At 38.7% G+C, this 25,968-nt stretch overlaps 1 protein-coding gene across 2 annotated transcripts in view; it reads right to left on the bottom strand.

The window, feature by feature from the left end:
* sdk1b (sidekick cell adhesion molecule 1b) overlaps positions 1–25,968 on the bottom strand; it is a 421,825-nt gene that overhangs the window by 72,228 nt on the left and 323,629 nt on the right. For both annotated transcript variants that reach the window (XM_088341980.1, XM_088341981.1), the window contains 6 exons: positions 21,253–21,448; positions 16,120–16,218; positions 14,143–14,334; positions 8,063–8,184; positions 7,876–7,988; positions 3,823–3,973 (listed from right to left, as the gene is read on the bottom strand). In XM_088341980.1, the coding sequence (XP_088198106.1) occupies positions 3,823–3,973; positions 7,876–7,988; positions 8,063–8,184; positions 14,143–14,334; positions 16,120–16,218; positions 21,253–21,448 (873 nt within the window). The remainder of the gene's footprint in view (positions 1–3,822; positions 3,974–7,875; positions 7,989–8,062; positions 8,185–14,142; positions 14,335–16,119; positions 16,219–21,252; positions 21,449–25,968) is intronic.

The following is a 25,968-nucleotide window of genomic DNA, read 5'->3' as shown; positions in this document are numbered from 1 at the left end:
CTACCTACCTAACTAATTACCTACAGACAAAATGGCTATCAACCTACAATCTATTTACCTACCTATTTAGTCACCAACCTACCTACATACCTACCTACAGAAAACCTAGCTGTCGACTTATATTCGTACTGATTAGCTTCCTACCTTACAACCTAACTACCTCACTTCCTACGTACGACTGAAAATCTAGCTAGCGACCTTTCTGTGTATTGATTCACCAATAAACTTACCTACCAGCTTGGTACCTACCTTCCCACCTATGACCTAACAATCGAATGATAATTGCAACTTGTCTATATATGTACCGAACAGCTTAGCAACCTACCAAGCATAAAGGCACCCTTTCATACGACCAAACTATCAAATGACCTGGCAGCCGGCCTACCAATTAGCTTTATACCGACCTACCAACGAAATGACCAGACTGGCCAACTTACAACCTACTATACCTACTGACCTACCTAAATAATAAAAACAAATGATTGCTGATAAATCCAAATTGTGTACTGGAAGTTCCCCACAAGCTATGCAGTCATTCTGTGGTAAAACCGTTTTAGTGTTAGTTGATGAAGGTGATTTCACCTGTTTCCAACATAAAATCCAGAAACAAAATAATGCAAAGTCGACATTTACAAAAAAATGTCTCTCCACCCAAAAAAAACGGAAAAGGACACCTTAAAAGAAGCCTTTTCCCCCTGTTGCCATTTGAATGACATGGACGGGCCGGGAATCTTAAGTAGATCTTAAAATCCTTTTACAATCTTCTCCCCTTTGACATCCCATCTCCTGACCAACGTCCTCCCCGTGTCCCTCTCACCCTTCATCATCGTCTTTGTCACCGGCATCGTCCTGGATTCCTCTCTCATTTCCTGCCATTGTCACCTCACATGCCCATTTTGCCCTTTATGCTTTGTCACCTCTGTTTCTTTACAGCGTCCTGTTTTATTAGTGGCGTTCTTGGTGCCGAGAGCTTCTATGGCCTGGGCTGACTTTTAGCGGGCATTGGACACTGCACATTCTAATTTGAACTTTCTATTTTTCTAAACCATAAGAACCACAATGCAAAGGGCCTTGGAAAACTCGAGATTTTTTTCTTTTTAATTCTGTTCTCGATGACCTAAAGTATATTTTTTGGGGAAGGGTTATGTTTTATGTCTACCATTGACAAAAAGTGTATTTTTTTACTGTTTACTTTGTCCTTTTTTACCCTCCGTGGACTACAACGTGACATAAAACAGACAGTAAAGTCAGGCAGGGTTGCAGTTTATCAGGCAGAAAGCCAGGGACAGCAACGATGTGGAGGAAGGCGAACCGACGTGCTTAACAATGATGACCCAGCAGACTCTGCAGGTAAAATGTTCCAGATTCAAGGTCTCACCCAAAGGGAGGTTTGCAATTATTTATATGATTATTGTATTTGAAATGAAATGTTGTATTTCATATTTTTCTCTTTTTTTCAAGTATGTTGCAACAAACATCACTTTAAAAAATCAACACATCACCCAAAAAGAAACTGGCGATGCCAAAGGCTTATGGGAGATCAATCCCTAAAATAATTCCTGACGCTTTTTCTATCACTCATTTCAATTCATTACTATGTCTTGCATCACTAAAACAATAGTTTGTTAGTCAATTTAGAAATGATCACATTAGAATTGTCTTTATTGTCATTGATGGGCAACAAGATTAGACAATGCACACCAGGGTAAAACATGTAGGATAGCTACTTTGAAGAGAAAAGCGATAAAAGACTATCTGGGTGAATTGACCAGGACAACATAGTGCTTAGAAAAACTGGCTTAAGTTATAATACTACAACTATATATATATATATATATATATATATATATATATATATATATATATGAATAGCAGACCAACACAGTGATATCCGAGAAGTGAAATGAAGTTCATAGGATTTACAGAAAGTTTGCAATAATTGCTTAGACAAAAGTAGGCAGGTGCATAAATGTGGGCACCCCAACAGAACAATTCCATCAATATTTAGTAGATCCCCCTTTTGCAGAAAAAATAGCTTCTAAACGCTTCCTATAGCTTCCAATGAGGGTCCGGATTCAGGTTGAAGGTATTTTTGACCATTTTTCTTTACAAAACATCTCCACTTCAGTCAGGTTTGATGGTTTCCGACCATGGACAGCCAGCTTAAAATCACACCACAGATTTTCAAAAATATTCAGGTCTGGGGACTGAGGTGGCCATTCCAGAACATTATACTTGTTCCTCTGCATGAATGCCTTAGTAGAATTTGAACAGTGTTTGGGGTTGTTGTCTTGTTGAAGTATCCAGCCCCGGTGCAACCTCAGCTTTGTCACTGATTCTAGAACATTGTTCAAAAGATTCTGCTGATACTGACTGGAATCCATGCAACCTTCAACTTTAACAAGATTGCCAGTACTTGCACTGGCTACACAGCCCCACGGCATGATGGAACCACCACCAAATTTTACTGTGGGTAGTAAGTGTTTGCCTTGGAATGCTGTGTTCTTCTTCCGCAATGCATACCGCCCCTTGTTATGTCCAAATAACTCAATTTCATTTTCATCAGTCCACAGCACTTTATTCCAAAATGAAGCTGGCTTGTCCAAATGTGCATTACCATACCTCAAGCGACTTTGTTTATGGGATGTGCAGTGACACATTCTGCAGCAAGATCATGTTGTACGTCTTTGGAGCTGGTCTGTGGGTTTAGTTTGACTGTTCTCACCATCTTTCGCCTCTGCTGATTTTTCTTGGCCTGCCACTCCGGGGTTTTACTAAAACTATACTTGTGGTCTTCCATTTTCTCACTATGTTTCTTACAGTGGAAAGTGACAGCTGAAATCTCTGCGCTAATTTTTGTATCCTTCCCCTAAACCATGATGTTGAACAATCTTTGTTTTCAGGTCATTTGACAGTTGTTCTGAGGTTCCCATCTTGCCACTCTTCAGAGAAGCTGCAAGAGGGAGAGCAACTTGCAACTGGCCGCGTGTAATATCTTTTCTCATGATTGTGTATGTAGGTCAAGGGTCAATGAGCTTACCAAACAAATTTTGTGTTCCAATAATTAGTGCTGCAGGTATTCAAATCAATAAAACAACAAGGCTGCCCAAATTTATGCACCTTACTTTTGTTAAAGCAATTATTGCACATTTTCTGTGAATCCAATAAACTTCTCAGATTTTTCACTGTTTTGTGCAATAGTATATTTTTCTACAGTTTCATTTGGCAACAACAAAGAGAGAAATAATCCCAAAATCGTTGCAAGATAGGTTTTTGGAGTTGTGTGCATTCATTTAGGGTTGTGATGGCCCTGGGGAGGCCCGTTTGTCCTAGGTTTGAGGGACCTGTAGCGCCTACCGGAGGGCAACAGGTCAAAGAGGTGGTGGCCGGAGCAGGAATTGTTCTTTATAATGCTACAGTATCACAAGCTGGAAATCTTTAATTTAATTGTTATTTGCTAAATCTGAGAAAAATAAAATAAAATAATAATAATGAAGGCGTCAGAACATAACCATACATTTTTGCTTTTAATTCTCACTGAAAACATGGTGAGTGTTGCATTTAGACCAAATCATTGGATCCATTTCCTGGGATTCGGGTGTTTAAGTGAGTTGTAGAGCTTCATTTTGACAAGAGTAGTCCTAATTTTATGAAAAGCCTAGACGATCACAATTCAATATACAGTTCAGAAGGAGCTCTTGAACTGATTGTGCACTTCTGTACGTGTTTTGGAAATAGGTAAAGTGTAATGCCCATCATAAGCCAGGCCGAGCTATACACAGATGATTCCCCATCAAGTAAAAATAATTTGTATGCAGGTACCTTCCACTTGAAGCGAAGGCCGGTCCTGGTAGGAGACAGCACGCTGAGGTCGGTCGGGTGTGTGTCAGGGGCCGCTTGTAAGGTTTGGATTAGCCTGGAGGGGCCGCTCAGAGGACTGGAGCCCACGATGTTCACTTGCTGCATTCTAAATCTGTGCAGGCCACACAAAATGAAAGGGAAAAAAAGAACGAAGTTAGAGACTAAAATCAGAATGTTGCTGTTGAGAAAAATTGTGACGTTGGTGTTGTACAATCACGACTCACCTACATCTCCAATTGCATTTTTTGTCAACTGATTGGGTTTTTCAGTCAACCCGGAACCATGACCCAAATTTGATCCTTAATGGTCCGACGTTTTGGTTAAAAGGTTAACTACTACTTTTCGTATTATTTTAGTGCATATTTACGAGCTTTAAAATTCAATTCAAAATTGTTATGCTACCAACCAATCCTTGTTTTTTTGGGGGGGATTTTTTGGGGTGGAAGGATTTGGGGGCTTGGCTTTTTATTTATGTGTGTATTGTTCTAAAACATATTAAATAAAACATATATATGTGGAGGGGTTATTTACATTGACTTATTTTTGAACAACACAGAAGATGGATTTCTCTCTCTCTCTCTCTCTCTCTCTCTCTCACTTAGCCCAACACAACATTCATGATTTTTCTAACAAGCCCCAAAAAACAAACTTTTTAGACTAGTCCTTTGACCATAATAAATAAATAAATACATAAAAAGATTCACATTCTAAAAAAAGAGTAAAGAAATAAATACAAATTCAGGCAAGAGAGAGTAAAAAATGTTTTCCCCACAAACTGGTTTCTTTTAAAACACCAACAATTTGTTGTGAAAAATATCAACAATGTTTGGTTAGATTGACAAGTATTTCTGACTGTTCTCATAGTATGGACTAAACATTAATGCAAATAAAATTCATTTTATCGCAATCCATTGGAGCTAGATATGCCTCTAGTGTGAGATTTCCAGTGCATATGATGTGCAGGATGGCGGCAATAATCGTCAAGTGAGAGCCGTGGTTCACACTCCCTGGCATGATTCTTCTACACATATTGCATGTGCGCAATTCAATTCACATCCTTCACACCTTTGTAGGCAGATCAGGTGACATGTGAAGAAAGCGAGGAAGAGATAGGAAAAGCTTGCGAGCGGTGTCACAAGCCACGTACTTGGTAAGGAGGGTAACCAAACATTGATGAATGCTGTCATACATCCATAACATTCACAGGGGAGCATTTGCCGTCCAAACAAATGTGACCGCACACCTGATTGAAATGACACGAGAAGAAACATGGTGCATATATGCTGGTGTTTGGAACATGTTCTGAAAATGTGATAAGAATTCCCATACGAGTGAACCGCTTCATCAAATGTCCCGCTGGTGGGACATGCAACAGCATAATACCGCTGTGTGTTCCTGCACACAACCCGTCGCATTTTCGACAATGAGAAGATGGGACGAGATGCATGAAGAATTACATCTGTGGTTCGGTTCCAAAAAGAAACAAAATAAAATAAAAAAACAATGACGTTTTCTATATTGTGATAATCAAATAAATTGCCAATTGATTACCATGAATTCTGGACTACAGACTGCACCTCATGCCCAAATTTTGTCAGAACCAGAACAGGATCAGGACCCCGATGCATATAACGTTACTCACACAAGCTTTATTTTACGGGAATGAGGCTGTCATGCACGTTAACACAAACGGCAGTGATTCGGCGATCGCTGGCGGAAGAAGTAAGGCAGAAGTCTGGCGTGGAACAACCGGAAGCCAGAGGCCGACGAGATCGATACCAGTTACACGAGCAGATACCGGACAGATGGAGTCAATACCGGACAAGACGGGACAGACAGGATTGATATCTGATACAGGAGACTGGAGACAGATATCAGATAGATCGAGGCGGACGGGATCAATACCAGACACCGGAGCCTGGAGTTTGATATCCAACAGGACGAGATAGACGGGGATGATACCCGATGCTGGAGATTGTAGCAAGGTATCAGACAGGGCGAGAAACACGGGATCGATACCAAACACTGGAGACTGGAGTCCGATATTAAACAGGACGAGATAGACAGGAACGATACCAGACACCGGAGACTGGAGACCAATATCAAACAGGACGAGATAGACAGGAACGATACCAAACAGGATACACAAGCAGGATACCGGACAGAGTCAAAACACACGTCTTGCGGGTGTAGAGGTTCGTTGACGGACTGACAAAGGGTGAGTGAGGGCACTGAGCTTAAATAGGAGGGAAGCCAATCAGTCAACGAGCCGCAGCTGGCGCAAAACGGGCGGGGTCAATTGGGGCCAATGGGCAACCGTAACAAATTTAAAGGGACCTTGAGTAATATTCAGTGCCTCCTAATTGTAAAAACAACTTTTATTCAGTTGGTTGGTTGATTGGATACCTAAACCACTTGGGTCGTAGGGGCACCATTTTCTGTGGTGTGTCTTGGGTAAGTACAGCCTGGAGGCGCCCAAACCTTCAAACACAAGGCCACAATACATGAACTATCACACCAATGTTAATAAAAAAAAATTCATAGGTCGAGAACTTTGTATTTCTTAACAAATAATTGTATTTATTATTATTATGAGTTATATTATTGTTTGATTTTTTTGTAAAAAACAAAAACAGCATAATATGAGCACAACTTTCCACTGTGTTTTAAGAATAGTTTGGTTGGATCCCTTAACCACTAGGGTTGTAGGGGTACCATTTCCTGTGGTGTGTCAACAAGGCAACAATAGGCAAAAATACATGAACTATCATATCAATGTTAATTTTTATTAAAAAAAAATCATAGGTCGAGAAATTCGGAATACCCACTTAGGTCACTGCCATGTTTGTCTGGCAAGCTGCCAGCATAGAAAATCCGTATTTACGTAATTTGTTATAAACTGGCGTGGTAAACAACGGAATAATTATAATTTCACAGACACGCTTGCAAGTTCTTCGAGCACACTGAAAACTATTGTTTCCTTTAACTGAAAACAGACACTGTCTTCTTCCAAAAAACAGAAATGCAGTAATTTGCGTCTTTTTTCTCGTCTGGTCTAGAAAACGCGGCAGGGGTAAACCAGTAAAAGCTGTGACATGGCCGGTTTCTTGTGTCACGTTTCATCTGGAGGGACAAAGGCATGATCAACTTGGGTGCCGAAGTGCTTAACTTGTTTGGGTGTTTGGTCATTTGGGTTGGCCATGGTCAATTTTATGTGTTTTTTGCTTCTTTTTACTTTTCTTTGTTTTTGTATATGTGTTTGTCTTGCTGTCAGTCACCCCTCGCTAGGGATATGACAAAGGTAGATAGATAGGTCTGGAAAACACATTTCCCATCCTCAATTTGAATTCATGGTACAATCCGTTTTTTGCTTAGTATTGCTGACTTGTCTAATATATTATTAAGAAGCTTGTTAAAATTAAGATTGAAAGTTAAATTACTTTATGCCTGAGTGTGAAATTATTACCATATTTTTACACTCGCATGACAGTCCCGCATGGTAAAATATCTCTTAAAATGGTGCCCGCAAGGTAATAAACGTTGCCCACATACCAGGCGACAGTTTGACAGATTATTTCCATTCCCCTAAATTTCCTATGAGGAAAAAAAATTAAACCAAAAGAAATTAGCTTTGGCGAAGTGTCTTGGCTGTTTTCAACTCAACCTCCCTGTCCAATTTTATCTATTGGATGAGAAAGCTCTACTTCTCCTTTCTCCATTCCCTCTGAGATCGCTCGTCCCTTTCTTTCCACCTCGTTTGGGCCCCCCATCCTTTCTGGGCGCTATTTGCAAGAGGCTAATGAGGATCTGCATGCAGCAGATGTGAAGGTGCTGACAAACAAAAATGGTCTCATATGGAACCGTCTCTGTGATTTATCTGACTTCAACTTCGGCTTCCGATATAGCAAAAACTGCCAGGGTGTCAAGTTTGGGGGGGGAGCTGACGTCTGCGTGTTTTTGTGTGTGTTGGAAAAAGAGATGGCTTTTCTGCATTCCTGTGTAAAAGCCACTCACCTGTACTGAGTGAAGGGAGTGAGGTTGGGTATTTCCAAACTGTCAGCTCCTGCCTGGTTGTCCAGCTGGTAAACAACCCTCCAGGCATCCTCTGAGCCATCTTTCTTTACCACCTGCGAGCAACAAAGAGGCACCGTTGTAGTGATAGAGTGGTCAAAGACCGTCTGATTTATTTGGATGGGAGTACCTGGCCTTCAATGATCCACCGCGAGATGGCCGTCTTTCCGTCAGAGCCAGGCCGGTAGCGGAGGGTCACAGTCCGAGGGCTTATGTTGGAGATGACCAAGTTGGATGGAGCACCAGGGAGTTCTAAGACAAAGTTTATTTTGGGTGTCAATGGTAATTATCAGTTTTTTTTTTTAATCAGGAGTAAATATACAAAACTCAAAGTCCTTTGCCGGACGGAGAGCCTTTAAGCCTTAGACATATGACAAAAGCAAAGGACATAATGTTATCGCCGCAAAGTTTGTTTAAAAAAAAATATGAAAGCCAAAAGTGATGGAATACGTATGGCAAAATCCAATTGTTAGGGGCAGCTTGCTTTTTTATATAATACTATCTGTTTATACATATACAACGGAGCTCAGTAGCTGAGAAAAATACACCACAGAAAGAAAAGTAAAACCTGTTTCGTGGATGTGTTAAGTTCCAGCACACCACCGTCCTCCAGTGGGCGCCAGTGGAGAAATTGACCGAAGGATCTCTACCTTTGCCACGAATCACTCACGCCTGACCCTCATTATGAACCTTACATATAATGACTGTGCCAACATGCTGATGTTCCTACCTGCACTTATTTCCTTATCTGTTGATGCCTGCTATTGAATGACTCAGGACTACCTGTAACTTGCCAGCCGTGAGTTTAGCCTAGACTGTGTTTTTAGTTTTTAATTTTCTACTCTCCTGCTATGTGCAGACTGCTTTTTGTTAATTCCCTTTGCCCGCCAATAAAAATGGTACTTTCTGGTCACTTTGAGTCTCTGTAGTTTGTAGTCTTTCTTGTGCTTTTAAGCACTTGTTTTCGGTTGCATTACACAATACGGCAACGTCATATTGAAAAAATAATGCAGACTGTCCAGCTGACACAAGACACCAAAATATTGAATTGCACATATGATCTTTCTCAACCGCTGATTGACTTAAATATTATAATAGATTCATTATTCTTTGTTTGCAAGTAGCAAAAGAAGAAAAGCAACTTGAAGTTGTAGGGTTTTTTAACTGCTCACCTTTTTTTTTTAAATCAAAGGTATGACGTGACTACCCGACACCTAAAAGATAAAAGTCTGATGGTGAGTGATGAGTTCAATGTGCTCCCCAATCCAAGTTCATTAAGACCAGACAAGTGCAGGGTAGCAATTCTTGTTAATCATGTTTGACCATCGTTAATTACTCTGTTTCGGCGGCAATAACCAACAGAGGAAACATCTAGGCCCTAGATGGGGAGTACCTATCCTTCTAACACAGTTGAAGAACACTTTTACAATGTGGTCAATGGTGAGCACAGATACTAAAGAACCATAATTTCGTTATTGGTATGTGTTGCAGTGTGTGCCCTGTTGAGGTCATTTTACATTCTGCCGTTGGACATCACAAGGATTACAAATTGTCATTAATTTCATGCTATTTGAAGACATCCTGTTATTTGGGGATTAAACCGTGGATAAAACATCATTTGTCATTGCTCTTGGAGAAATTAAATGTACAAACAAGCTACTCCAGTTATGAAGAATTCGAGATACAAGAAGTATTTTGTGCAGATATATTTTCCGACATATTCGAGAAAATCCAATTTACACAAATTTTCAGATGCTACGACTTGAGGATCAATTGCTTGAGACCGCTCACCCCCAGAATCACCTCGTTCTAATTAGCACGTCTGTTTACAACCATAAAGCCTTGATCCCAGGCTCTTGTGTTGTGTTTTTTTTTATTGTGCTCCCTCACTCCTCCTGCACCTCTGTCCTCCCTATCTCCACCACCACTCATACCCCCAGTCAGGAACTGCTGACTTCCTTCATGGTAAGTGTTCAAAATTACTGAATGTTCAGTAATTAGATTAGAGGGGCCTGGAATGGATTCATTGTTTTTCATTCCTTTTTTCATGGGTAATGTTCATTCGGGGTTCAAGAAAAATCTAGATACTAACTAGATCCGGGAATGAATTGATCTCATTTACAGTTTTTGGAATTGTTACTGCCTGAGGCAGACATTTTTCAAAATGTCTTCTTTTACTATATTCCTTGACATGTATTTTTCTTTTGCTCGTGCTGGCAACAGTTTTAAACTGTTTGCATCTTTAAAGGGACACTGTGTAATATTTGACCACGACATGTCGCTGTATTGTGTAGCTCAACGAAAAACAAATGACACAAAGTACAAGGGAGTATACAAACCACAGAGACTCAAAGTGACCATATGTGTCATGTATTTTGGCTCATTATTCAAATTGACATTGTTACATTTTTAATGAGTGTTTCAACCACTAGAGAGCGATAAATAATACACAATGTTCCTTTAAGCCGGGTGTCTCAAACTCAAATAACAAGGGGCGCCAGAGCCGAGGTATGGCTGAAGGTCGGCCGCATCAGGTTTTCCAGAAGAAATTCTCTAATACAAAAACTATTCCACTGTTGTCCAATATCTTTTAAAAGTGTTTCACACAAATTACATCAAAAAAAAAAGAAAGAAACATTCAAAATGAATATAAAATTCAGTCGGTGATAAATGCATTCATAATTCGCGTTGGCTACACTTATATTTAAACTTTCATATCAACGTGGGGTCATGACCGCTGGTTTGGATCCATGCTTAAAGCCATAGCGTAATACTTTAACTTTGGATTCTTACAGGTTACATTTATAGTTTTTTGCATAAACTAGGCAAATAAAAATATGTGTGTTTTTTGATGCCTACCTAACAAAATACATTCAATATGATCCTAACAATAATGGCAACACTAAAAAGTTCTCTCAGTGTAAAGTAGTGCATTTCAATAAAGCACTTTAAGCATCATTATAATAACAATAACTTACCGTATGTCTTGCAAACCCGTATCATTATTACAGCTCTTATAATTGTACTGAAAGTGATGAGATGCAAATGCGCCTCATTTCCTTCCTCGTGAGCTCAATGTAAAATTTGAATGAGACAATTTGCTGCAAATATATAATTGCGATGCTTGTTTAGTTCAAAGGCATGCACCACTGATATTGTTTTTCCCCAGTCATGAGCTGGAATTCATAACATATCGGTAATACACTTTTAATTTCCACCAACGAGAGGGAAGGAATAAAAGTTAGGCGGTTTCTTCACTGACAGCCATTGTAAACTTTGGCAATATACGAACAATCTTGTTTCTGTAATAAAATGTCAGGTGGCAGAGAAGAAAAGGGAATTCTAGGGAGAAAGGGATGAATCTCATTCGGATTCTCACTCAATCTTAACAAGGGTGAGGGCTTTAAACCATGTTGGGCGAATACTTGATATCTTTGAGCAGCTCTAAGTGGTCTCTCGTGATCGCCACTGATCCGTGGGATTCCGCGACGCGTTTTTTGCTGATGAGTCGGAAAAAAAATCAGAATAGCCTGCTATCTACATTGAAAAATTTGCCAGATATGCATATAAGTCATATACTGAGGGATTTGGGAGTGACGACAGGAGGACAACGGTAAGCTGGTGTTGCGATGATGATGTTGACATCGGGCGGCTTTGCTGTGATGATCAAACGCCGCCAACTTCATGAATACATGAATAGAGAAACGGGATAGGAATCTCGCCACCCTGATTCACTCTGTTCATTCTTTTGTTACGTTTGAGCATCTTTAATCCTTTGGCCCCTGTCTTTCTTTGACGAGTTTTGCTTTCATGAATTAATGAAGAACCCGTGAATCTAAGAACTGTCTGTAGTCATCTCGCTCTTACTCTTCCTGCTTTTATTCATGAATTAGTCATCAGAAAGTGTTAGCGCGCACAAAAATCTGCTCGGTTTCACTTCCACACTCCTCTCCCGCCTTGTTAAGTCTTCCAGCCTGCGGGACACATTTTGTTCTGCCTCATTATGTTTTTTTGGAGGGGGAACTTTTTGATGACCTCTTGTCTCTCCGGCCGAGGACGTCGAGAGCGAGCGTGCTTGCAGAATGAGCGCTGATGATCTGAACAAGTGCAATCAATCTAACGCAGCAGGATCACAGGAGTGAATTTTTTCCAGAATTGAGGAAAATCACGGGGTCGGAATGTTGGTCTGATTTAAACGGATAGGTATGCGTCAGGAAGGGATAACCCATGTGTGAGGACGTAACACACAAAGTATATCAAGGGTTTGTACACCTTTTTCATGGTCGAATTCAAGGACTTTCAAAGCAAATGTTCTAATCTCTCTTTAGTGCCATTAAAAGAAGATATCCGGTGTGAATGTTGAATAATGCACCTAATCTGGCTGCTTTATTGCACAACTGTATTGAATAAAGATGCTGTCCGGAATTGGAAACTTTGCTACTCTCTGCCGCCATCTCTAGGCTCAAAGTCAAGTGGTAGTAGCTCAGATAAGCAGGTAGGAGCCTTGCATGGCTGACGGCGCTTGGGAGGTCTTCATCGACTTGAAAAGCACTATATAAATGCAGACCATTAATCATTTACTTTCCTTATATAGGTGGTGGGTAAAAGTGAGAGTATTATGTAGTTTACATTTTCAGTTGCAGGAGGTTCTTGCCTATTAATTGCACTAATACACGTTTTATAGTGGCCTATTTAGGTGTAGTATGCACCTGCTCTCTTTGGCATGACCCGTAGGGGGCGATGACCCTTCATAAGACAATTCCATACAAACTATCATGAAGGAAGATAACATGTAATGGCAAAGAGTAGCCATCAGAGAGCAGTGTCAGTGTCATCTTTAAGCAGACTTGTTGAGAAACATAACAATGATTTCAAGGATTTACAAGCACTTCACCCAAAACTTCAGCACTTATCAATCCTTGAAAACACAAAACTAATATTCGAGCATTTTCAAGAAATTCAACCATTGGTATGAACTCTGTATATCAACTTAAGGCCAGACAAAATGGATATTTAATGTTAATAGCTGTCAAACGCAGTGAATGAGTTAGGACAACTTCCAACTTTCTGTTGTTGCTGTTTTTGTTTTAAAATTGCACCTTTCTCTTTTACTAAAAACAATTCCAAACTTGATGAAGCAGCAAAAACAGGTTTCAGTTTTATGTGAAAGGGATAGTGTGTATCATTTGACCACTTGATATTGCTGTATTGTGTAGTGCAGCTAAAAACGAGTGCTTAAAAGCCCAAGGTAGAAAACAAACTACAAAGATTCAAAGTGACCAAACTGAACCATTTTCCTTATTTTGTTTTTTTCAGAGCATTTCGTAAGTTTCTGGGTTTTTGGGTACCCATAGCGTTGTTCCATTGCCAGATAATTCTGATCAATTTAATTATTTTGTTCCTATTTTTTCCCTGTATTTGTAACCTGTTTTTTTTTAGTAAAATGTGCTAAAATACAATTTGTTATTTAACTGTCATTTGTCTTATTTTCCTATATACATTTTAAAACACTTTCTCAAGTACAAAAAGTATAAAAATATCAATAGCGGGAGGGTAGAAAGCATTGTTATAATGGCAGACTCAAGCTACCCTGACCAGGAATCCAACAACATCTGGTTCATCAAAGAGCTCCACATCAAGGTTGCAATACGAATTGGATTATTTCGTTGCGCTTGACTGTGGACTGCTTGACTTTGAGAAACCAGCGTGTTCTTATAGCACATACCCATGGATTTGGAATTCCCTGAATTGGTGAACATCAAAATTGTGTTTTCTTTGCTTATATGCTGAACCTTTTTTGTCATTCATTTGAATTTTCATTGAAATTTGAAGTTTATTATTCTGTGACTTTGAATTTTGAAACGATGACAGTGTGAAAAAAAAAATGCGACTAATAATAGGTCTATGGACTGAAATCAAGAGTAGATGCCCGGGTATCAAATTGAAATACAAATGAAACAGTTTTATCAAACTAAGATTCACCAAATTTAGCATTTCTCATCCAACACCTTTAACCGAATACAATTATTCTTGTTCTGTAACGTATGTATAATGTCGTCAATTATCTAGTCCATTGTTCATTAAATTGCAAGCCATTGTTTAAACACATTTTGGTGTTTGATTTCTTAATTTTGCCACTCATCAAACCTAGAACTAGCTTTTTTTCCATCCACCTAATGGGCGCTACAGTTAACTTTAGGAGCTTGGTACCTGGCGGGACCCCTGTGGTGATATTGGAAGACGTGACCACACCCCTTCCGGCGGCAGTAAGGGCAGCCACCTTCAGCAAGTACGAGGTCGTAGAGGTGAGGCCTGTGAGCCGGTACTGCAGGGTGGCATTGGACAGGGCTCGCTCCTCACGCCGGGACTGCACGCCCGACACTTCCCACATCAGCGTGTAACCTGAAGGAAGCGTTCAGTGATTAAAGGGACGCTTGAGAGCACGTAATACCTTGATACCAATAAGAAAAACAAGGCCGTGAGTCAAGGTGGAATAACGGCATCCTAAATCTCCCTGTGTCCCATAACATCTTGAGAGTCACACGTTACACTCCGGCAACTTCAAACGTGCGTGTGAAAGCTCGATTCCTGTTTGTGTGAAGCTCAAGAGAGAGTGCGCGGTTCCTCTGTTCACTGGGGGAGGAATAAACTATGGTAGGGATGAGAGAATATTGTGTGAGGTGACGTGATTGAAGAAGTTCTCTGCCGCTCTGGTGTGTGGCTAAGACAAATCCGGGCGTGGCACCTCAGTGTCGTGCCATTAAACATTGGCCTAAGAACTTTAGAGGTCTAGTGAATGAAAAGAGACTGTGAAAAGGGTTTTTGGGTTATTCCAGCAGAAAAACAGTTACAGAACATGGGGTGCTCTGAGATTTTGACCGGGTTCTTTTTTATATTACACCATTTCTGTGGAAGTTGAAACCTATTGACTGTCCCCTAGTGGTCATTTACCAAAACAGAACTCAAAATTAGAGGAATAATAAACTTCCATTTATTAAATGGATAAATATAATGCTAACATATTACATAGGGATTAAAGGATACCAGCCCCATGATAGCCAATTTTTTCAGATGAAACATTGTATTTCGTATCTGGTATCAATATCAATGAGTAATCCAGTGTGGAGTATCGCATTAGTCTAAAAATTATGGTATCAAAAATCCTTACAAAAGTAGCATTGTGCATTTATCAAAATATATATTTTATCATTATCATACAGCTACTTACTCTTTTCTTCATTTTATTTATTGACTTAATCAGGTATTTTTGTATTCGGAATGGTGAACATGTGTTGCTAAATGTGTTAAGGTGGGTAGTGGCATGTGTTCACGTTGAATTTTCAACCTGTGTTTACTGACTGCAACCTGTTCAATTAAATCCAGGTATCTGTACCAATGTTATAGAAAAATTGCAAATATTTGAAAAAGAAGCTATATGTATACACGTTTCGATATAAAAACCCCAAAACCCAAAATCGCCATTATCACATTTAAATCTATAGTCAACCCATGGGATGTTTCAGTTTGTGACATATCACACGTTACGCCACTGGAGCGTGACAATCAAGGCAATCTGATGAGTTTGGAGAGATAACTATATTGTATTTAGCAGTTTTGCAAGGTAGGTGTAGTAGAGACTTTTATACATCTTTCTAATGACAAAATTTTCAAAGCAGCACTGTTCTTTCCACAAAAGAGCATGAACTAAAAACATCTCTCATGTAAAAGAAAGATGAAAAAACGCAAAAGTGTGTGTGCATGTGTGTGGTGTTATCTGCCTGACACGCTGGCTGAGGCCATGTTGGAGATAATGTAAGAAGACAAGTCACAGGGAGTAAAGATTAGCAGGGTGATGAATCGCTTACATCCAGTCGGACCAACTCAGATCTTGAACAGTCCATCAAATACCCCACCAAAAGTTGAAGTATCTTACTTGAATACAAGGAATTCAGAGTATCTTTACCTACTGTGAAAGCCAATATGGAGCTTATGACAGTGGGAGTTATTTCGTGATGAAAAAAACAAATATGAAAAGAATAACAAAATCGTTGTCTTCGCTATAGCAATTATCAATAAAAAAACATGAATAAATAGATAGATTGTATGTTCCTAGTAAATAAACTAGCAAATTCCCTGCATATGGCTGTTTTGCTGTGTTGTTTTACTAGAATTAAGTCATCAACTTACCAGTAATGATGCCGTTCTTTTCTTCTGGCTCCGCCCAGCTAACTTGGACGGATGTGTCCATAATTTTGGTAAAACTCAATTGACGGACAGGTCCAGGTGCTGCAAGATGCACACATGTCACAGATTATTGACAGATTTTACTGCAATTTCAAACCTTCCATTCTAAATCCATCAGAATTCTCATTTCAAATTGACTGTGTGGAAAATACAAATGAATGATAATTCATTTAATGGCAACAAAAATAGGCACATTTAATTAAGGATCCCTGAATTAAACAAATTAAACAACCAGCAGGAGGTTGAGATTATGGATAATTGTCAATAAAGAATGACAGTGCTTTAAATGTGTTTCTTTATTATTTTTGATTGTGTTTTAACTCATTGATCATTTCAAAGTAAAAGTAAAAAGAGTGACAATATGTGTAACAGCATTTGGGCTGACCATTATTGGAGATTTCCTGATTATTATTTAATTTACCAAATTGTGACATGACATTTTGATATCAGGGTATGTTTTGTGCATCGCATACACATAAACTGTTCCATATTAAAAGTAATTTTCTTTTGTTTTAATTTGGGGAAATTCAAATCCAAAAAACAACTAATCCATTATTCCAATAATTGACAAACAATCTGATCATCAAGTAGCTGTTGATTAATTCTAGGAGCAGTTGCTCCTCAAACTGCTCATTACTTGAGAAACGAGTAAAGTAGTGGTCCTTGCTACTTGCATATTTTAAACCCGGTGATTTTCGCATTGAAGTGCCTTGATTATCTATATTAATTTAAATAAACTCAATATTGTATTTTATCAATCAATGTGTGTGTCATTGACAGAATTTAATAAATCTATTGTTAAATCAAAAAGCCGTAAATTAACATATCAATGAGGCGGCCTTTGAAATAAGGAGACTGATTGCTAAATTAGACAACTGAAAACAAAAACACACGGTGCCCAATCTCTTGGACATCTGAAGTAATTAATTAATTTTGTATTCTTTTTGGCATTTGTGATACCTTCAATATCTAAATGATGCTTTCCATAAACGACACAAGGGCACTCTGCTTGTAAAATAACAGTTTATTGTAAAAAAAAATAATTTATGCATGATCTTTCAAAGCACTTTTTAGCGCCCGATGTTTCCTGTAAATTGATGATACCATCATTGTCACCATGGCAATCGCGTTCCCTCTGGCAATCTTGTTCCTGCTGACGTGAATGTATTGTCATCCCTCCCTGACCAGACGATGACGATGGGACGTCGTCGTCTTTTTTTTTTTTTTTCTAAAAGCAAAAAGCTCTTTTAAGAGTTAACGGTCTGTATTCGACCATGAACTCCATGGCTCGTGACTCCCAAGACACTGCTTCACTATGCCTATTCATGATATGGGGCTGTCTAGAAAAAAAAATAGAATTGAATTGTCTTTACTGTCTATGATATCAATGTAGCCTTTGTGTTCTGAGCAGACAGCCAGAAGCCAGATATAGGAAATGGCTTCTTTAATATGAGAACAAAATTCGAATCAAAGCCTCTTCTGCCAGCTAATGGTGATTTATCATACCTAAATCATTCTCAGAGGCTTGGTACTTACAGATAAGCAGCGCCAAACCCACTAGGATATTTTTTTTTAAAACTATGAAAACATATTTGTTTATGTTTTGGCACTAAGGGAGAATGCTTTTGCAAACCTATTTATACGTTATGGCATTAAAAGAGCCAATGGTAGTCAGCAACTACAGCTACAAACATTGCTTTAGGAGTTGTGTGGACATATTTAAAACTGCATATTATTGTTTGACTCATTTTTTCTCTTGTGCTGCTCTCAGCATTATCTCACGGGCCACATAAAATGATCTGGCGTGCCACAATTGAGTTTGACGCATGTGAACTAGATGTACAGGTATCTCACTTTAAATGTATTGTGGTATGTTCAAGTTTTCTTTTCTTTTATGTTAATCACAATGGAACATTGTAAAATAAATATACCTAACTACACACAGGCTGTCCATCAACTTGGGATAAGCTCTATACTTAAGCGCCTATGGTAAAACCTTCTCCCTCATACACAAAGCGCCACGGGAAGTCCGAGAACATTACAGTTGCAGGACAAAAACACAGAGTACCCGACATGCCATTATCACACCGGCAAGCAATCACGCTAGCATTGACCACTGCTGCACGTACACGTACGCTTAGCCATGCGCGCCGGCCATTTTTCATCTCATCTACGGCTCTCTAAGCTCCTCTCCCAGCAGAGCGATTAAGCTATTCAGCTGAGACGTTCGATAACACACACACTAACACACGTACGCCGATGCCCGCGTACACACACAGAAAGCCGTCATCAAGCGAGAATTACACCCGCCGTTAACCCTGCGACACGCCCGGCGCCCGATCAATGCCCGTCAACGATTATGTGAATTTGTGCGCGTGTTTGCTCACGTGCTCGAGGGCTCTCATTGCGGCCTCCCACTCAATAATTGCGCTTGCTCATAATGGCTTGTCTACCCGCCAAAGGCTATTGTGTTTACTTTACAGTGACGTGTGCGTACTTGGCGTTTGCCGTGGAGGACTGAGGTGATTTCTATTTATCCGTGAAAAAAAAATGGCGATTAATACAAGCATCTGGAGAACATGTGTATGTATTCTCCAGGCTTTGTACACCTTTTTCATGGCCAAATTCAAGCACTTTTTTAAGGACTTCTAAAGCCAATTTCTTCAGTAACATGAAAAGAAAGAATATCAGGTGTGAATCATGTATTAAGCAAAGCCACAAATATATCTATAATTTACATACAGTCAAGAAAATAAGTATTTGAACACCCTGCTATTTTGCTATTTCCCCCACTTAAAAACTCATGGAGGAGTCGGACATTTTCGTCGTAGGTGCATTTCCACTGTGAGAGAGATATACTAAAAGGAAAAATCCGGAAATCACAATGCATGATTTCTTTAACAATTTATTTGTGTGATATAGCTGCAAATAGGTATTTGGACGCCTGAGAAAATAAATGTTAATATTTGGTAGAGTAGCCTTTGTTTGCTTTTACAGAGGTCAAACGTTCCCTGTAGTCTTTCGCCAGGTTTGCACACACTCCACACAGATCTTCTCTAGCTCAGTCAGGTTTCTGGGCTGCATGTGCATTTATCAAGACATATGATTTTTGAGTAAATCTTGAATATATTTGTGTATCTAAACAAAATGCCTGTAAATATATTTGAGGCAAAAGTCGTCCGTCTCTGTGTGCCCTGCGACTGGCAGTGGGTAACCAGTCCAGGGTGTCCTCTGCCCACTGCCTGATAATGGCTGGGATGGGCTCCGTACTGAGGATAAGCGGTGCAGATAGTGGATGGATAATTGCATTAAGCTATCGGTCTTGTTTCCTGAAAACCGTAGGCCACGTCAAAAATCAAGGTACTTACTGTTTATTTTCCTCAATCGACTGTGACACAATGTAAGCTTGAAAGTAGTAGCCAGATCTTTGGGAAAAGGTGCCATATTATTCACAGAAAAACAAATCAGTTTGAATTATCATTCTAAATTTGTTCCAGGCCCTCAATTTCCTCTGGCCATACAAGACTAAAATTTTATACGACAAAATCACTGATGTGATGAGATTAGACAGTTATTAGCACCGAAATATGTTAAATTTGATTAGGCGAGTTAGATTCATTTTACTTCCATATGTGCAGTCTGGATGAGAATTTTTGGGGGAGGTTTAGTTTTCAAAAGTTCTACCAGTCGAACACACATAGGCAAACACGTTTGTTTTTCCAGTGTGATCTATTCTTGAAATCTGTGTGACATTCTCAGTCCATTTTAAAGAAAACCTCCTGGAAAATCTAATAGCTCCTATGAAATAATCTGAATTTGAGGAGAAAAAAAAGGGTGTCAGGCAAGGGACATATGGTTTGGGGTTAAGTTGAAAAAAGCGCTGGTTTAAGCAATATCTAATAAAAACAGCGCCATCCTGTGGCACGATGGTATGTAATGCCCTTTCTTTTGTCAGTATAATTAACAGGAAAAACAAGATTTGCTGTGGTAAGTTTACTATGCTTGCTTCTGTTTTATTATTCAGTGACACGTAGTGGTGAAAAAAAACCTAATTTGTTTAAAAAAAACATGAATATAAACATTTATTTTTGAATAATTGTCGATGGAGCATTTATTTTACATAACATGGGAGCTGACATACTTGTCTGCCATCTTGCTGCTACGGATACACAAAAAACAAAAACCTTGCAAAAAAACTAGAATCAAAACAGTGCTTTATGGTGTTTGAGTCTCCGTAGTTCGTATTCTTGAGCTTTGGAGGAGCTTTTTAGCACTCGTTTTCAATTGCATGGCACAGTACAGCGATATCTATTGGTCAAATAATACACATGGTCCCGTGTTGCATTATTTTTTAGTCAATGTTGCAAGCTGCAGTAACATTGTTGGTATGCTACGGATTGTCCAAGGGCCATAGTTTGGACACCCCTATTGTTCATTTTGTAGAACTGTGATATGCTATTTAGTAATTCTTTCTTCTTCTTAAAGGAAGCCCATCCACCACACTTATTAAAAACTGACTAGTAGTGATATCACTTTGAGTTGTGTATGGCTGAATGATATGTCACAAAAGGAATTTGATTTATGTCTGTATTTACACTAAGTCCGTTGCACGACAAAGTACAGCGACATCTAGTGGTCAAATAGTACACACTGTCCCTTTAATATTGAAAGATTGAACAGGATGCAAGGGTTGTTCATTATTCACATTATAGCGCACTGTTTTACTATTATTGTTTGTTATTTTGACTATAATGCACTGCTTACATCATTGTCACTATAGGCCAATTTTGTTGTTTTTCTTTTATGTCTACACCCTTTTGGGTGTATCTGCTTTTTGTAACTGAGGAGATATAACACAAAGAAAGGGCTCAGGGAGGACTTCTAGAATGGATTGGAGTTTTGCATCTTGACAGTTGTGTATATAGTTTCTCCTCTTTTCCTTGCAAGTTCAAAATCAATTGATGTCTTCTCTCCTTTTTTGTTTGTTCGCTTAACTATACGGTTATCATTTCTGGAAGCTATATGATGTACAAGCAAGATAAACAACTACATATTTCAATGTACGTATCAACTCACAGTCTTCGTGTGTTTGAAGCAGGGTGGGTGCACTTCGCGGTCCGTCGCCGGGCGTTGTGAAGCAAAGGATGGAGCCAAAGTACCAGGCAAATTTCTTCAGTCCGCTGACCAGACCCGTGTGGCGCAAACTAGGGTAATCCGGGGTGATGGTTACCAGGGTGACGTCCTCTGCTGACTGTTCCGGCCAGACCAGGAGCTAGAGCACAAATGTAAATATTTAAAATTCATTTACAATGCTTACAGGGCCTGAACTTTTACAGGTGAATCCCCAAGGTTGTACAGTCATTCATTTCATTCCGTTTAGTAATGTGGCGTTCGCGAACGAAACGGCTCTATAAGCCGGCTGTGTGAAGTGAACGATGAAAGCCGGGTCTCAATTAATGAGGAGCCAGCTCTCCTCAAAACGCGGTATTTTTCTTTCTCTCTATCTCTATCTGTTTTCCTCTCTTTCTTCCTTTTTCTTGCTTTCTCACTTTCTCTCTTGAATTTTGTCTCTCATTCCCATTCTCTTATTCACTTTCTGTCTCTCTTTCTCTCACTCTCTTCATCTCCCTCTTTTTCTCTCTCTCGTTCTTTCTTGGTATCTTATTCACTTTCTCTTTTGTTATCTCTTTGCTCTCTTCCTAGGTCTCTCACTTTCTTTTTCTTGCTTTCTGTTTCGCTATGCCTCTCTCTCTTTATTCCTTGCTATATCTCTTTCTCTGTCTCTTTCTCTCACTCTCTTTCTGTCAAATTCCCTCTCTCTAATTCTTTTGTCTATGCTATAGCTCTCTCTGTCTTTCTATCTCTCTCTTTTTCTCTCTTTCTCTCTGTAACTCTCTCTTCTCTATTGCTAACTCTTCTCCCCTTCTCTCTCGCTAGCTCATAATTTGGCCGGGAATTTAAAGTGTGAAAACTGAAAACCATTTATGAATATTTAACATGTTCAGTGGCATCAGACCTATCCATACACATATAGTTTTGTATTTATTTATCACTCCAACCCTTAGGACAGTACATATCGTTACAGTGACTATAAAGAAACTATATACATAACACTCCGAGGTAAATTTTGTAATATATATATATATATATATATATATATATATATATATATAAAAACTTTGATTTGTATTGTTTACCTTTCCAAAGAGAATCATTCAGATGTTTCTTTCCCTGTAATAAATCTGTTTATCTTTGAATCAGCACAGGGTAAACACGCCTACAAGTGCTTTGGTTGAGCCAAGAGGCACACGTGCAATTGTAGTTCACGACACTTTGGATTTTGCACCAAAAATGTAGAAAGCATGACAGTTATTTTGCATTGCTTTGCATAAGTTACGGCAAAGCAATGCAAAATGAAAGATGCAAAATAATTGTTACATGCACGATGCACCACAGTTTGCAATACCAGCCTCATGGGGGCTGCAGTCAGTGGTTTGCAGGCAAAATTATTATCATTATTATTACTATTATTATACTTCGACTTTGTCATCACTCAAGAAAAATTTCTTCTTTGCATACAATTTTAGTTAGATATATTTATTTTACACGGCACTAAATAGAAAAAATACCAAAATCCCAGGAAAGGCATTGCAATACACCAGGTTTATGAGAAATGGACGATGATGAATTATAATGGGTGATTATAAGTCCAAATAATGTACACAGCACGTTTTGTGTTTAGTATGTGGTTGGCTCTTAAATGCAATCACATATAAATCACAGCACAATGCCATTTTGAACATCCACATATTGTTACTAGTGGGAAATTTGAGCTTACAAGTGTTTTTCAATGCTCTCTCTTTGACTGAAAATACAAAAAGCATGAAATGGTACATAATATGTACTTGCATGCTAAGAGGGATTCAAATTAATTAATTTAGTTCACATTTTTTCATTATTATTATTAATATAGAATTATAACCAAAAAACAAAATTTGAAGAACTGTTAGGGAGCAAAAAGAGCCATCTATTTTTATTGAGCCGAGCCGAAAGAGCGTGTTCTGTAAAACATCGAAAATCCCCAATAGTATTCCGTCATCTTCTCATTAGGACTACAGTGTTTGTATCCAGAGATTGTAATACCCAATCTGGATTTTTCTGTGTTCTTAAGACATTTTCTGGCCTGCTAGCCGAGCAGGCGCGTGGGCACGCCGAGGTGTCAGGGGCCCATTTGCCAGCCGCTCCATCTGTCGGATCACATCTCTCTACCTGCCCGCCCACTGACAATGAATTAACAGGCGGGTCGATGCCTCCCCATGTGAAAATCGCATTCTAATGGAAATGTAAATGATTAATTAGCGCTATTTTGCTGGCGGGCGCACGTTAGCATTTGTCATTGTACGTTTGGAGCAATTCAAAGCGGTGAGTAATCGCTTCTGAGGTGTGATACATTGTGTTAGTGGTGTGTCAGGCCATCTTAATTACGCTCTTCAGGTTAGAACGATCAACAATTAGGTGAACTAACTGTTTTTAAAAAGCAAATGTAGCCCGTGCTGGCAATAATGAGCTTATTCCCTCCAGGATATACTGCTCTCTATTAGATTCAATTTTAGTGCGGCATGGATTTCTTTAAGGGGTCTCTTTGAAAGCCAAATTATTAATTATGAAATAGCATGTCTACAGCCAGAAGCGAATAGGCAATTGTAATCTGAACACATCAATTTATCACAGTATGTAATAAAAGTGATGACACCCCTTACATTTCTGCAGAGATTTAATTATAATGTTTAATAAAACATCACTGAAGAAACATCGCTTTCCATCAATGAAGAACATTTCTTACTGGAAAGATCTGCCTCTGGTCTGATGAGACATATATTCATTTATTTGGCTTAGATGGTGCGGCAACCAAGTGAGGAGTACAAACTTATGTGTCATGCCTAAGGTCAAGCAAGATGATGGGAATGTCATGGTTTGGGGCTCCATACGTGTAACCGGAGTTGGGGAGTTGTATTTCATTGAGGAAAATATAAATTATTGTGAAATACTGAAGCAGAGAATGATCTCCCCCCCTTCAGAAACTAGTTCACAGGGCAATGCTCCAGCCTGACAATGACCTCAAATACACCTTTAAGATGAGCAAGGGCTTTTTTAAAGGGCCTAAGGGACAAAGGGAATGGAGTGGCCAAGCATGTCTCCAGATCTAAACCAAATAGAAGCACAAGATCTCAAATATCCCTCAACTCTGTCATGTTGTCATAGAGGAGTGGAAGAGCAGTTCAGTGGCAATTTGTGAGGTTATTTTATCATGGTAATTATTATAGAATTATTTGTTACTAAGATAAGAAGTCCAAATGAGTAGTTTTGATTGCTAATTTCCATATTATGTATTGTAGTGAATATATTTTAACTTGTAAAGTAGGAATTCTGTACATGCATTTTTTTACTAAAATAAGAAAACAAATACCTAAAATGAGTTAAAAAATCTGATTTGCCATTTTTAAATTAATTTAACAAATCAATTATCAAATAGTTAAACCATATGTAAAAATATTGTGGAAAAATACTTGTGATACATGATCTGGTAGTGGGATAATTTTCTGCTTTATAAATTTATCTCAAATAATATATAAAACATAAACTTAAAAACATGATACGACACTAACTTTATATAGTATGTGTTAATGTGAGTTATTTAAAACCAAGGCTTAGTAAGCTGTCTCAGCTAGTCTCTCTTTTTAAGAAACAAATCAACAATGTGCAATCAGGAAAGGCGTGCATCAACTATCATTATGGAAACATATAGTTGAGAAAATGTATTAAATGGTTATATTCACTCACAGTGAAATTTTTTCCTAACGTAACTTCAAGATGTTTTGATTTTCTTTTTCAAATCTCTGAGTTTTCTACGAATTAATATTAATAGAATTAGAATGTCACATATTACTGTGCTGAGCACCTGCAGAGTGAAGCCCGCAATTTTCTTGCCTCATGGCAGAGGGCGATAGCGAGACAAAGTATTCTGATTTGGCGGAAACCTCAGCCTCAAACATTAGGACAACTGATAGTATTAGCAAGCAAACAACACATCAAACCATCCAGTACTGTACTTTTTTCTCGTTGCATGGTCTTTTTTCTATTTTTGGAAGTTCACTGTATGTATTTGTGCATAACACACATTTAGTTTGTGTGCGCCTTGTTAGTTGTTAAAAAATATCCCTGACCACAATCATAAGGCATTGGATGCAATGGAAATAGAGGCGGTGAAAGTTCAAAATCCCAACTACTGGACCACCAGCGATATAGATGACATACAAAAAGTTATGAGATTTTATCTCATTATCACGCTATTTTCACTCATCGTATTAGAGACGATTGGAGAAAACATAAATTGGTCCTGCAATTAAATTAATTCAATGAGTTTGTCACTTACAATGCTAAAGACAGAAGAATAACATTTATAGTCATTGGGCCATGTGAAATGCAAAACAATAATAACATTCATCTCTGGTAGAAATATATAGAAATAGAAATAATGTGATGATGAGATAAAATCTAACACCTTTTCTTATGTCATCTATATGTCTGGTGGTACAGTATTTGGGATTGAGGGCTCTTAATGCCTCAAGCTGGGTTCGATTTCCGTTGCATTTTCATAAAGATTTCTAATCAAAAATTAGGCATGCACATTATACACAGGTGTGTGTGATACATGAATAAATATGGTTCCTATTTATTTATGCTTTTATTCAGAAGGAACACTGCATGGACTGCATTTGTAAGTTAAGGTAA

Source organism: Urocampus carinirostris, chromosome 8 (assembly GCF_059441175.1).
Source record: "Urocampus carinirostris isolate Australia breed hairy pipefish chromosome 8, RoL_Ucar_1.0, whole genome shotgun sequence".
In the NCBI taxonomy this organism is placed as follows: domain Eukaryota; kingdom Metazoa; phylum Chordata; class Actinopteri; order Syngnathiformes; family Syngnathidae; genus Urocampus; species Urocampus carinirostris.
This window is presented reverse-complemented; position numbering and strand designations above follow the sequence as displayed.